At 40.9% G+C, this 14,639-nt stretch overlaps 1 protein-coding gene across 2 annotated transcripts in view; it reads right to left on the bottom strand.

The window, feature by feature from the left end:
• ninl (ninein-like) overlaps positions 1-14,639 on the bottom strand; it is a 151,720-nt gene that overhangs the window by 98,761 nt on the left and 38,320 nt on the right. For both annotated transcript variants that reach the window (XM_043696419.1, XM_043696420.1), the window contains exons 5-6: positions 14,074-14,140; positions 4,016-4,206 (exon numbers count right to left, since the gene is read on the bottom strand). In XM_043696419.1, coding sequence (XP_043552354.1) covers positions 4,016-4,206; positions 14,074-14,140 — 258 coding nt within the window. The remainder of the gene's footprint in view (positions 1-4,015; positions 4,207-14,073; positions 14,141-14,639) is intronic.

Raw genomic sequence — 14,639 nt, 5'->3', positions numbered from 1 at the left:
CACGTCCATCAGGAAGTGGTCAGCACGTAGTGTCTTTGAGACCCTTCGGGAAAAGGAGAGGGTGGATCCTGTCGAGCGGTTCCCTGAGCAGACTGTCAAAGCCATTTGGCAGAATGCCTCATCGCCAGAACTTTCCAACAAGCACCAAGACATGGCTTGGCTGGTGGTGAGAAGTGCTCTGCCTGTGAGATCCTTTATGCACGCCCGGACTCTCAGCTGCACCGCACGCTGCCCCCTCGAAGCGGCTGCGGGGGGGGGAACGAGACTGTCACACACCTCCTTCTGGAATGTGCCTACGCAGAGGAAGTCTGGAGAAGAATGCAGTGGTGTTTGTCGAGGTTCGTCCCGAGCAGCGCCGTGACGCGGGACTCCGTGCTCTACGGTCTGTTCCCCGGGACGCACACCGAGACGAACATCAACTGTGCCTGGAGGATCAACTACTCGGTGAAGGACGCTCTCTGGGCGGTCCGAAATCTGCTGATCTTCCAGCTGAAGGAGTTGACCCCGACTGAGTGCTGCAGACTGGCACATTCCAAGGTCCAGGACTACGTATTGAGGGACGCGCTGAAGCTTGGGGCAGCTGCCGCCAAGGCGCGGTGGGGAAAGACCACTGTGTAACATCTGCCTGCCTAACGAAGAACAGGGGGCCCATGCAGTCATTTGGGCTCTGCTGACGCCTCAGCTAATCATATGGGCATATGATTGAAAAATGTACAGACCTGTATAAAAATGATAAATTCTAATCTCTGTATGTACATGTTTACATATGTATGGCATGACCAATTGTACAGACCATCAAATTATCTTATGAATAAAGTATATTTTTGAAATAAAAAAAATACACTCATACACATACACACACACACACACACACACACACACACACTCTCACAGACACTCATAACCACACCCCCACTCCCCACAAAAGCACACCCACATGCACACGCACATATGTTTGTGGGGTGAATTTGTACTTGCAGAATTACATTTTATTTTGCCCAAAAACCGCATGAATCCAAGAAAGAATCTCTCAATTCGTATTTTAAGATTAGAACAATCTGAACATTCTGTTCATTCTAAAAGATGAGAGACTTAACAAACACAGGTCTTTTTCAATATACAATTTCAGTTACATCGCACTGTAAACATTTGCTATAAATTCCGTCTCTTACAATCTTATATTCCACAACCACCTGATGAAGGAGCAACGATCCGAAAGTTAGTGCTTCCAAATAAACCTGTTGGACTATAACCTGGTGTTGTGTGATTTTTAACTTTGTCCACCCCAATCCAACTCATAAATCATGATCTCCAAATCATAACATTAACAGCTATGCACGGTCAGAAAGGTGAGAGTGAGTATATAGTTTGAGGAATTTGATGGGAATACGCAATTCAATGCAGAGGGGAAGAGGTGCTTTTTGCTTGTTTTTTTCGGTTCATAGTTTGTAAGATCTTTTTCACGGTATAAATGGATGCCCAATGGTTAGCACTGCTGCCTCACGCTGCCTTGGTCACTGTCTGCAGGGAGTTTGCACGTTTTTCCCATGTCATCGCGGATTTCAGCTCAGTGCTCCAGTCTCCTCCCACAGTCCAAAGATGTGCAGGTTATGAAGATTGGTCATGCTAAATTGCCCGTGGTGTGTTAGCAATGGCAAATGCAGGATAGGGTGGGAGTGAGGACTGGGAGGATTGCTCTTCGGAGGGTCAGTACAGACCTTATGGGTCAAATGGCCTCTTTCAGTAGGGATTCTATTAGGGACCCAGCACAAAAGAAAAAAAAAAGTGACCTCACAGGAGAACAGCAACTTCATTAATTGGTGATAGCGACTAATTAAGCGATTATAGGTTACTTTCAGATTGAACTGTGCCTGGAGGATCATCAGCTTGGTGAAAGACACTCTTTGGTCTGTTCAAAACCTGTTGATCTTCCAGCTGAAGGAGCTGACCCCGACTGAGTGTTGCGGACTGGCACTTTCCAAGGTCCAGGACTGCGTGTTGAGGGACGTGCTGAAGCTTGGGGCAGCTGTCACCAAGGCGCGGTGGGGAAAGACCACCGTGTAACGTCTGCCTGCCAAAGAACAGGGGGCCCACGCAGTAAGTGGGCTCCACTGACGCCTCACCTAAATATATGGATACTAAATGTACAGACCTGTATATACAAATGATTACTCAATCTCTGTATGCAAAGAAATGGAAAGTTTATGCATGTACAGCATGACCAATTGCACAGATCATCAAAATAATTTATGAATAAAGTATATTTTTGAAATAAAAAATAGGAAGTATTTACAGGTTACAAACTAAAATAACAGCAGGAAACCTTTTAAAAATTAAGAATTAAGTAAATAAAATAGAAATGCAGGGCCAGGCGGTGTGTTGTACCTGCATGATGTGGGAGCTGGTGAATCCAATTGTGGTTTGTAGCGGCCACATCTGTAATAATTGTTAATTCCTTAAGGGACTCCGACTCAATTGTTCAGCTGGAATCTGAACTTCAAAATCTGTGACACATCAGGGAAGGGCAGAGTTACCTGGACGCTGTGCTTCAGGAGACAGTCACATCCCTTAGATTAACGACCTCAAATTCAGTCAGTGGTCAGAGACAGGTGGGTGTGACTATGAGGGAGGCAGCTAGAGGGATCCAGAAGGTTGTGGTGTTGGACCCTCAGCCCTTGAGCTTGTCTAACAGGTTTGAGATTCTTGCTCTCTGGTGGATGACAGAGACTGTAGAGAGGTTAAGCAAACTGACCTTAGCACCATGGTAGAGAGAGCTATGTTCATAATATAGATAGTGCTGTTTATGTTTAAAATTCCCTATTAGGTTTGAAGGGGGGGTCACTGGACCAGAAACATTAACTCTGCTTTCTCTCCATAGGTGCTGCCAGACCTCCTGAGATTGTCCAACTATTTTGGTTTTTGATTCTGATTTCCAGCAACTGCAGTTGTTTGTTTTGTTTTGGAATTAGAGAGATTCTTGATTAGTAAGGGGATCAAGAGTTATGGAAAGATGCAGGAAAATGGAGTTGAGAAATATATCAGCCATGGTCAGATGGTGAAGGAGGCTCAATGAGCAGAATAGCCTAATTCTACTCCAATATCTTATGCTTTAACACTTCAGCATTCAATGGCTGGCTTCCATTCAATTTTGGTTGCGATTCTGTTGTAGGCAAACTTGTAGATTTAAACTGGAAATCAAACATCAGCACCCAAAAGTATTAAATTTATATGAATCATATAATTTTCTGAGATCAGAGCTATTTTGTTTTATTCATTCATAGTATTCATTCATAGTATTCATTCACCGCTGGCTAGCTCAGCATTTAATGCCTATCCTTTAATATTCTAGGGAAGGTGGTGGTGAGCTGCCTTCTTGAAACTGCAGTCTTTGGCGTGTAGCCACACCCAAAATGCTGTTAGGTAGGGGTGCTGGCTGATCTGTGCAGTCTCATTCCTTTGTTTAGATTTTGTACAGGTTGAGTACCTTACTAGGCCATTTCAGACAGCACACAAGAGTCAACCACATTACTGTAGATCTGGAGTACACGTAGACCAGGTGAGGACAACAAATCTTCCTCCCAAAAGGACACTTGTGAAATAGATGCTTTTTTATGACAGCAACTATGTGCCATTATTGATTATCAAACTGGCATTTAACTGCAGATTTTTAAAAACGGAATTCAAAATTTTCTATTTGTAATGGCGCAACTTGAACTTGTATTCAGAACATTAACCTGTGACAGTGGATTATTCGTGTAGTGAATTACAGCTGCAGCCTTCACTCCATATCTAAATCAACAACAAAAAAATCAATAGCTCTGAACACATTATCTAACCAATATAGGAATATAGGAAATTATTATTAGATTGTGGGAATAATTTCTCGGCTCACTCAACTCAAGGAAATTGAAGATAGTTAGAAAATATTCTAAGTCCCTAATGTACATAGTGTGGAAGATTTGTCAACAACACACATTTACAGTAAAGATAAATTAAGTTTAGTTAACACACATACTTTGTCTTTGAGGTCCTTTAGGCCAATGTTGCTGCAGACTGTCGCCAATTCCTCCTTGCTGAGGTAGCCGTTCTTCCCTACTCCCAATTCATCCCAGATGGCTTGAACGTGGTTTTCTGTAGCTTCAGAATAAGGAGTGGAGGTCCTCCTGGCACTGTCAAAACCATCAGGATTCCATCTGTTCAATTGACCTAATAGGGAATTTTAAACATAATTCCTGAAGAAGGGCTAATGCCCGAAACGTCGATTCTCCTGTTCCCTAGATGCTGCCTGACCTGCTGCGCTTTTCCAGCAACACATTTCCATCTCTGATCTCCAGCATCTGCAGACCTCACTTTCTCCTCAATTTTAAACATAAACCCAGCACTTATCAGTGTTTACAATTTTCATAGATAACTTTAGAGAAAGAATGTTTAACTGGGACATGCCAAAGCTAAGTCATAAAGCAAAATCATTGTGAATGCACTATCCAATTAGTCTCCTGTTCCCTCTCGCCAACTGTACAGTATATGTTACTTTTTCAAACATTGTATGTGTCTCATGTTTGTCAGGAAGTTACTATTGAATCCACGACACCCTCTTTCTTGGCAGTCTATACAGCCTATGGCATAAAATTACACATAGGCAAAAGTGAAGATCCCGAGGCTCCCGGCCTCATTCCTAATGAAGGACTTTTGCCCGAAACATCGATTCTCCTGCTCCTACAATGCTGCTTGACCTGCTGTGCTTTTCCAGCACTACACTCTCGACATAAAATTACACATCTCCCTTCTAGCCCTTTTTGCCACGTATAGTGCCTTAAACCTACAACTATAATTTATCAAGACTGCTGCCAGTGGAAACAATGTTTTTTCCAAAGTTCCACCAAAATTTTGCTCATTTGTAATAAATATCACCTCAAACCTCTGCTGCAGGGTTAGTATCCACAGTTTTATATTTTTTATTTATCATGAGGTGTGGGCATCACTAACTAGGCCCCCGATAGTCCGAGAGAATGCGATGGAGATGCAGTCTCCTTGAATCACTGAAGTTGCCATGGTGTAGGAAGTGCTGTTAGGAAGGTAGTTCCAAAATTTCCAAACACAGATCTCTATATTGTTCCATGTCAGGCTGTTATGTAATGAATAGGGGAACATGCAACTAATAGTGTTCTTACTGTGGTGTAAAATGTGGGACTAACAAGTTTTAACATTAACTCTGGTAAACTTGAATTTCGGGTTTTGAGTTAGTAACTTGTGGGTCTGTCTGTCTAAAGTTAATAACTATTTTTAAGTATTTTTGCAACCTTGGCAATTTCTTCTAAAGTCTGGCTGTAGATTGTATGGATTATGTGCACAAATGGACTTTTCATTTGTTTAGATTGTTTGTGATCTCGTATGGTGTAAATTACAGGGCAAAAAGATTTCAGAGCGCTCTGGAATCTAGATTTTTAAAAATAAGCTTAAAGCAAATGCCCATAACTGAGAAACGTTTTACTTTCTCTTTTGACATTGGACAGTGTTATTCTGTGAAGACTCTGGCATAGGATTAAGTTAAAAACTACACAACACCAGATTATAGGCCAACAGATTTCATTGGAAGCACAAGCTTTCTGAGCGAAGAGCAGCGCTACAAAAGCTAGTGCTTCCAATTAAACCTGTTGGACTATAACCTGGTGTTGTGTGATTTTTAACTTTGTACACCCCAGTCCAACACCGGCATCTCCAAATCATGACTGGCATAGGATGGTTGTGTAGAGCAGTGCTCCCAAGGAGGGAATGAAAGATTTAGTGAATTAGATTACCTTGGAGTGAAAAGTTAGTGTTCATCCGAGACCAGAAATATAAAAACTTGAAAAGGTTACTTAAAAGAGAACCTCAGGAGTGTGCTGACTCCAGGAAGAAGCTATCTACATTTCCATGCTAAAGCTTGAAGCCATGTGACTTAAACATACTAAGGTGTTAGATACACAGTTTTCAGTGAGAGTATTATATAAGTGGTGTTGTTAGGAACTTACTGGAGTGTTTTGGGTATTTTACAAAAGGGGTTTTGTTTCTTTTTTTCAAATTATATAGGGGCGCTTTCGGATTAATGGAATTATATTTTTACAGCTTGTAAAATGTTTGCATTTGTTTTTTGAATATGTAGTTTAGATTATTCCATTTTATCTTTTTTTTATAATAAACTTTCATTTGTTATCAAGACAAAATCTGCAGCATTGCATGTTTATGTTACTGTCAGGGACCATTTGCCTAAAACCAAAACAAACAAAAATGGGATCCATCAAGCCAGGTTCCTGACATGTCCAGTAGTAACATTTGCTGGGATCATAACATTGCATCTGCTGTCTTTGTCCTTCTAGATGGTAGGGGTGGGGAGTATGGAAGGTGCTGCTGAAAGTGGCTGGACAAATTGTTGCACTGCATTTTTTAGATGGTTCACACAACTACCACTGTGCAGGGGTGATGAAGGGAGTGAATGTTGAAGGTGCTGCGGGGGATGCCAAACAATTGGATTGCTTTACCTTGGATGGTATCACGCTTCCTTGTACTTCCAAGTACTATTGGAGCCCCACCAGTCTAGGCAAGCAGAGTCTATTCCATTGCCCTCCAGACTTGTGCCTTGTAGATGACGGACGCATTTTGGATAATCAGGAGTTGGGTTCCTTACCACAAAATTCCTAACTGCTGACTTGCGCTTGTAGCCATGGTATTTACTGTATATGAGTAGTCCAGGTCAGTTTCTGGTCAATAACAATCTCTAGGGTGTTGATAGCTTCTCTAGTATCTCCAAACTAAAGTCCCTCTTCCCTGATACTATTCTGACAGATTTCCTCTAAACCTACGTCAAGAGCTTGAAATCATTCCTACAGTGGGGTGCCCAGAATTGTACACAATACTCCTGCTGAATTCCAAACCAAACAAATTCAAGAAGGTTAACACAACTATCTCTCTATTGCACTCAATTGTGTTATTAGTAAATATCCCAAGTTGTTTCATTAAACAAGAAACAGAGTAAAAATTGTCTAAGTCTCAACATTTTCTATCCTTCAAAATAAAACAAAAACATTCCACCACTTTGAAAAAAACACACTACATTCCACGTGATCATTGAGTTGACAAAAGACTTGCTTTTAACTATGACACTGTAAACAGTATCCTTCCAAAACAAGGGCACAACTGCAACAGAATCACAAGGGTCACAAAACACAAAAGAACTACTGTATTCATGACTGACAATCCCTGGCACCCACCTATCCCTATGGTTATGTGTATGTTCAGAGTCTAATTCATAGCGTACAACACTGTGGAAATCTAGAGTAATATTTTGTCGCTGTTTAACTTGCTTCTCAAACATCCTTAGGTGGAGCAAAGGGGAGGGAGGATGCAAATAGACCAAAATTGGAGTGTAGAAATCTCCGAGGGTTGCAGAACTGTCAGAGGTTACAGAGATAGGGAGGGGAGAGGTCGTGGATAAACTTAAACACAAGGATGAGAATTTTAAAATAAAGGCATTGCCAGTTTAGGTTAGTAAACACAGGGATGTTGAGTGAGCAGGATTTGATACAAGTTAGCACGTAGACAGTAGAGTTTTAGTTGAAATCAGATTGCGGGGGAGCGGGGCAACCCAGAGAACATTGGAAGAATCAAGTCCAGAAGACTTTTTAATTTTAAATTTGTTCATGGAAAGTTGGCTTCACTGGCTAATCCAGCATTTATTGCCTATGCTCCTGGGATGGTAGTGGTGAGTTGCCTTCTTGAACCACTGCAGTTTATTTGGTTTAGGTACACACACACAATGCTATCAGAAAGTGTGTCTCGGGATTTTGACCTCATGAATCTGAAATAACAGCAATATACTTCCAAGTCTCGGTGGTGAATAACTTGGAGGGGAACTTGCACATGGTACTGTTCTTAAGTATCTGCAATCTAAGACACCTTGGTGAATTTCTGTAGTGCATCAGATAAATGATACACTAGGCAAAAGTGAGGACTGCAGATGCTGGAAATCAGAGTCTAGATTAGAGTGGTGCTGGAAAAGCACAGCAGGTCAGGCAGCATCCGAGGAGCAGGGAAATCGACGTTTCGGGCAAAAGCCCTTCTCCGATGCTGCCTGACCTGCTGTGCTTTTCCAGCACCACTCTAATCTAAATGATACACACTGCCATTACTGAGCATTAGTGGTGGGGAGGAATGGATGTTTGCAATGTGGTGCCAATCAAATGGGCTGCTTAGTCATAGATGATGTCAAACTTCTTGAGTGTTGTTAGAGCTGCATCCATCCAGACAACTGACAGTATTTCATCACACTCCTGACATGTGTCTTGTAAATGATAGACAAGTTTTAGGAGTCAGGAAATGAGTTATTTGCTGCAGTGTTACGCACCTCTGATTTGCTTTTGTAGCCAGTCTTGATATGTTTGGTTCATAAGGTATAGGAGCAGAATTAGGCCATTGGGCCCATTAAGTCTGTTTCACCATTTGAATATGGTGGATGTGCTACTCGCCCCCATTTTGTGCCTTCTCCCCATAATCCTTCATCCCATTACCAATTAAAGGTCTGTCTAACTCACCCTTAAATTTACTCACTGTCCCAGCACCCACTGCACTTTGGGATAGCAAATTCCACAGATTCCACACCTTTTGGGAGAAATAGTTTCTCCTCAACTATATTAAATTTGCTACCTCTCATCCCAGAATGCTCCACAACAGGAAGCATCCACATTTATTTTATTCACACCTTTTATCAACTTGAATACCTCAATTTAATCTCCCCTCTTTCTTCTAAATTCAAGAGGGTATAGGCCTAAACTGTTCAATCTTTCTTCATACGACAAACCCCTCATCTTTGGAATCAATCTAGTGAACCTACTCTGAACTGCCTCCAATGCCATTACATCTTTTCTCAAACAAGGGGACCAAAACTGTGCACAATATCCCAGGTGTGGTCTCACCAATGCCTTGTATAGTTGCAACAATACTTCCTTACTTTTATATTCTATTCCTTTAGCTATAAAAGCCAACATCCAGTTCAGTTGCTGGTCAGCAGTAACCCCCAAGATGTTGACAGTGCAGATTTCATCAATGGCAATGTTGAAAGACAACGATTTGATTTTTTCTTGTTGGGATGGTCATTGCTTGACACTGTATGGTATGTATTACTTGCCATTTATCAGCTCAAACCTGGATATTGTCCAAGTTTTGCTGCATTTGGGTCTGTATTATCTTCATATCTGAGGAATTGTGAATGGTGCTGAATATTTTGTAATCATCAGCAAACAACCCCATTTGTGACCTTATGGCTGAGGAAGCAGGCAAAATGGTTGGGCCTAGAATACTACCCTGAATAATTTCTGCAAAGATATCCTGGAACTGAGATGACTTGACTTCTAACAACCACAATCATCTTCCTTTGTGCGATATAGAATTCCAGCCAGTGGGGAGTTTTTGTTCCGGTGCCCATTGACTTTAACCTTTGTACGGCTCATTGATGCTACGCTCAGTCAAACAAAGCCTTGCTGTCAAGGGTAGTCAGTCTCACCTAACTTCTGGAATTCAAATTTTGTCCATTTTTTGGACCACAGTTGCAATAATGTCAGGAGCTGAGTAACACTGGCAGAATCTGAACTGAGCTTCAGTGAGCAGGTTATTGCTAAGCATGTGCTGCTCGGTAACACTGTTAATGACACTATCCATCACTGTGCTGACAATCAAGAGTAGACTGATGGGGCGACAATTGGCTGGGTTGGATGTGTCCTGCTGTTTATGGACAATACACAACTGAGTAATTTTCCACAATGTTGGGTGGATGCCATTGCTGTTGCTGTCACTGAACTGGAACAGTTTGGCTAGGGATAGGGGCACAGCAAGTTCTGGAGCAAAACTCTTCAGTTACTTTTACTAGAAGCTCTCAGGGCTCATAGCCTATTCAGTATCCAGTATTTCAGCTATTTGTTGATGTTATATGGAATGAGTTGAATTGGTTATTTATGGAAACGTCATAGTCAGTGAGTTGTTTATTTACCCACCATCATTTATGACTGCATGTGGCAGGCCTATGGAACTTTGATCTGATCCAAAGTTGTGGAATTGTTTAGTTCTTTCACTTGCTGTTTATGCTGTTTGGCATGCAACTATTCTACTTTATAGCTTCACCAGTTTTTTAGCTTGATGCTGCTCCTGTCATGCCCTCCTGCACTCCATTGAACCAGGGTCAATTCCCTGGCTTGATGGGGTGAGGGGGGGGAATATGTTGGGCCATGAGGTTGCAGTCTGTGTTTGAACATGATTCTGCTGCTGCTGATGGCCCACACATGTCATCATTCCCAATTTTGAACAGCTAGACAAATTCAAAATCTATCCCATTTAACACAGTGATAGTACTGTACAATACAATGGAGGAGAACGTCAACATGAAGATGTAACTTCATCTCCACAAGGATGATGTGATGGTCATTTCTTCTGATACTGTTATGTACAGATGCTTGGTGAAGATGGAGGGACAGGGTGTTAGGGGCAGTACGTGGTAATCAGAAGAGGCTCATAAAACTTCATGGAGTCCAGAGTCAGTGTTAAGAACCCCCCTCCAGATTGCATACACTGTGCTGTCAATTCTGCCGAATCTGTACTGCCAGTCAATCAGAGATGATCATGGTGTTTTCTGGGAGACTTTCTATAAAGGTACAATACTGAGAAGATGACATTGTCAGGTTCTTGCTTGACTAGTGTAAGAGACATTTTCAATCCCTAAATTTGACACTAGCCCCCAGAGATTAGATACTAGGCCATTTTGGAGAGCAATTAAGAGTCAAGCACATTACAGTGGATCTTGAGTCACATGTAGACCAAACCAGGTATGGACAGTAGATTTCCTATCCTAAAAGGATATTAGTGAACCAGATGGGTTTTTACAACAATCAACAGTTCATAGTGAACCCAATCTCCAATATGAAACATCTAACCTGAACATGTTAACATAAAATAAGAACAGAACTTTTGGAAATATTCAACAAGTCAGCAATTGTGAAAGGAGAATTTCTAACAACCCCTGTATTTATTTCAGTTTCCAGCAACCTCAATATTTTGCTTCTGCATGCTATAGTAATCCTGATTGATAAATTTGAACCCCTTCAAAAGTGAGTGTTGTATTTTGTGAAACAATGGAAAGCCTATTTTCCTCAGACTCTTAAGTTTTAACATCTGAAGATTAGCTTTAATCAGAACATCAGGATACTTCATGTGTATTTCACATTTCAATACTTAGAAATATATTTTTATATTGATGAAAATATTTAGAGGTTTATCACATCGGCAATTCCCTCCTTCCTGACCCTAGCCTTCTGCATCTTGATATTACCTCCACCACACTATACAGGAGCAAAACAATGGTGTTATTTAGTGAAAGGGAAGAATCATAGGAACAGGAGCAGCTGTCATGCCCACATCTGTTGTGCCACTGAATTGGGTCATGACTGTTCCTCTACTCCATACCCCTTTGACCCTTATCCAACAGAAATCTATCGCAGGTTTGAAATCCCAATCGACTTCACATCAACAAGCCTTTTAGGAGTAAAGGGAGTTATACTACTTTGTTTCTGACAAAACACTTACTGATTTAACCTCTAAATGACCTAGATCTGATTTTAAGGTTTATGCACCACTATTTTTGATATTCCAAAAAAGATAAAGCTTCTCTGTATCTGCGTTATCGAAACCCTTCATCACCTTAAACATTGAATCACTCCTCAACCTTCTGAACTCAAGAGAATACAACCCAAAGTCAATGCACCTGTCCTCATGATTTAGTTCTTTAAGATGTTAGGGCTGGGTTCTGCAGCACTGTCAATGTACAGCAAGGTGTAACTCAACGTTAACTGCTGAACAGTTATTATCTAAAATTCTCCACAAATAACAAATCCAGTTTTACCAAATCACCAGTAGCAGGTGGGACAGGGTTTGGGCAATGCCACAAGTCTCTCTAGGATACTGTTCTGTCTACCCTCCATTACCAGAACAAGATTAGCAGAGCCCTGAAAACAAGCTGACCTATCACAAGAAAGGGTGAAGAGACAAGTGGAAATACAAACCAGCTCTGAAACAGCTGTGAAAAATAACTTGTAATAAGATGGGTTCTGTACAAAGTGTTTGTAATTTAGAATCACCGAACAAAGCAAGTACTATTCTGTAATCTACTTATTTGTCCTTTTATTTAAAGTAAATTTACATTAGCTTGAGGGATATTTTAATAGTAAGCCACATCACGAGATGTAGGTACCAATAGTTGATAAAGAACAAATACAATTCTCAGTGTCTTAGCTTAGTTGCCTAGTAACTGGGCAAGATTAATATATTATGAAACAGAGTTACAAAGCTATTATAAAAATTAGCTGTCTATACAGCTGTGCCTTCTAGTAATCAACAGGACCCAGCTTTGTCATCGCTATGGAACTTGGGGAAATAGTTTTCATCTTTTACTCAGACTAACAGCTGTGTTATATTGTCAAGGCACAGCAGACAGCCAGGATTAATTTGATACTCAAGATTGTTTTGTTGCAACACGCATTAGTTCACAGAAAATTTGAGTAAACAAAATCCTATAAAATTAGTGAAATAAAGAAAACAGAATTTGAATTGACCGTACAAATATTCTTCCTAAAGTGCCAATCGCAATCAGAACTGCGACAAATAAAATGGTACAAACAACTCCAATCAAGGTCACTTTCAAAATGTGTCATTTGAATTTTGATCTCAACACTCATCTCGTCCCTTTCACCCATTACCTAGGCTTGGTATACTACACTGGCTCCTGATTCTGCAACACCTAAATTCTCATCCACATGTTCAAATTCCTCCATGGTCTCACCTACTCCTCAACCCTGTGTCTTCTGCCAGTCCTACAATAAATTTGCGATCCTCAAACTTTTGCATCCACCACTTCCTTCACACCAACGTCTGCAGCTATGTCTTCAGTCATCTGGTCCCAGAAACTCTCCGCCTCATGACCTTTCCCCTTGTGATACTCCATAAAACTTACCTCTGACTAAGCTTTTGGTCCCTTTACTAATAAGTCACTCTTTGGCTTGTTATCAAATTTTGTCCAATCATGATTCTATGGGTCAATGGGCTGAAAAATGGCAGATGGAGCTCAATTTGGATAAATGTGTGTTGCATTTTGGTACAACACACAGAGGCAGGAATTATACAATTAATGGTGGGGCCTTAGGTAGTGTTGTAGAACAGGGGGACCTAGAGGTTAAGGTACATAATTCTTTGAAGTTTGCATCACATATAGATAGGGTGGTTTAAAAGGCGTTTAGCACGCTTGCCTTCATTGCTCAGTCCTTTGAGTATAGGAATTGGGAAGTCATGTTGAGATTGTACAGGACATTGGTGAGGCCTGTTCTGGAATACTGTGTCCAGTTCTGGTTACCCTGTTAGAGGAAGGATATTATTAAGCTGGAGACTGTTCAGAAGAGGTTTATCACGATGTTGTTAGGTTTAGAAGGATTGAGTTACAAAGAAAGACTGAATAGGCTGGGACTTTTCTCACTGAAACATAGGAGGTTGAGGGGTGATCTTATGGATGTTTATAAAATCACAATAGTTAATAGTAGTAATAGTAGGTGTCTTTTCCGTTGGATGGGGGATTTCAAGATTGGGGACATATTTTTAAGGTGAAAGTCATCATGGGCAAATTTTTTATACAGAGGTGGTTCGCACGTGGAATGAACTTCCTGAGGAAGTGGTGGATGCAGGCATGGTTACAATGCTTAAAAGACACTAAGTACATGAACAGGAAAGATTTGGTGGGATATGGGCCAGGAGCAGGCATTTGGGACTAGTTTAGTTTGGGCTTATGTTCAGCATGGACTTGCTGGACTGAAGGATCTATTTCTATGCAGTATGACTCTCTGCTCCTATGCAGAACAGACTCAAGGGGTTGAATGGCCTAGTTCTCATTCTATGCTGAATCAAGCTCCATGGAACAATTTACTGCATTTATGTCAGTATTTAAGTGAAAACTGCAGGATAAAATAAAAGTCAGATACTAACACTGGATAAAAAATATGAACAATTTACCTTGTGCTTCGAAGGTTTCTTGCAAAGATTCCTGATGGTGCTCTAGCTCTTCATCAGACTTGAGGCTCTGTAACAGAAAATCACCCTCGTAAATTCAAGCTTACAATTGGGGAACATGACAAATTTTCGACTGCAGGTGCTGAGGTGGCAGGATAAGTACAGTGCAAATTGTGCACGTGCTCAAAGTGTGGCGATGCAATCATGCTGAAACCCTCAAAGTCTACTTTCATAAGCTTCTAATTCAATTGTGTCATTAGTTCATATCACACATTATTTCATTAAACAAGCACCAAAGCAGAAAATATCTAAAATTCAATATTTTCTATCCTTAAAGATAAAACAAAAATGTATAGTTCCACCAACCCTCAGTGTCTACATTCATGAGTTTCTCACTTGAATTGAGCCTAACTTTGACTTGCAATCACTGAATGGCCAGCACTACTTACTCACTCAATTCACTTTGTCAGGGAGCAGACATTTTCCTACATGTTACACAAGCAACTGTTTCAGGAGTACAGAGATGACATGTTCAGAGACACTATACTGCATTATCTTTGGAAGAAGAC

This window comes from Chiloscyllium plagiosum, chromosome 9 (assembly GCF_004010195.1).
Source record: "Chiloscyllium plagiosum isolate BGI_BamShark_2017 chromosome 9, ASM401019v2, whole genome shotgun sequence".
In the NCBI taxonomy this organism is placed as follows: Eukaryota; Metazoa; Chordata; class Chondrichthyes; order Orectolobiformes; family Hemiscylliidae; genus Chiloscyllium; species Chiloscyllium plagiosum.
The sequence above is the reverse complement of the archived record's forward strand: the minus strand, read 5'-3'. Positions and strand labels throughout refer to the sequence as shown.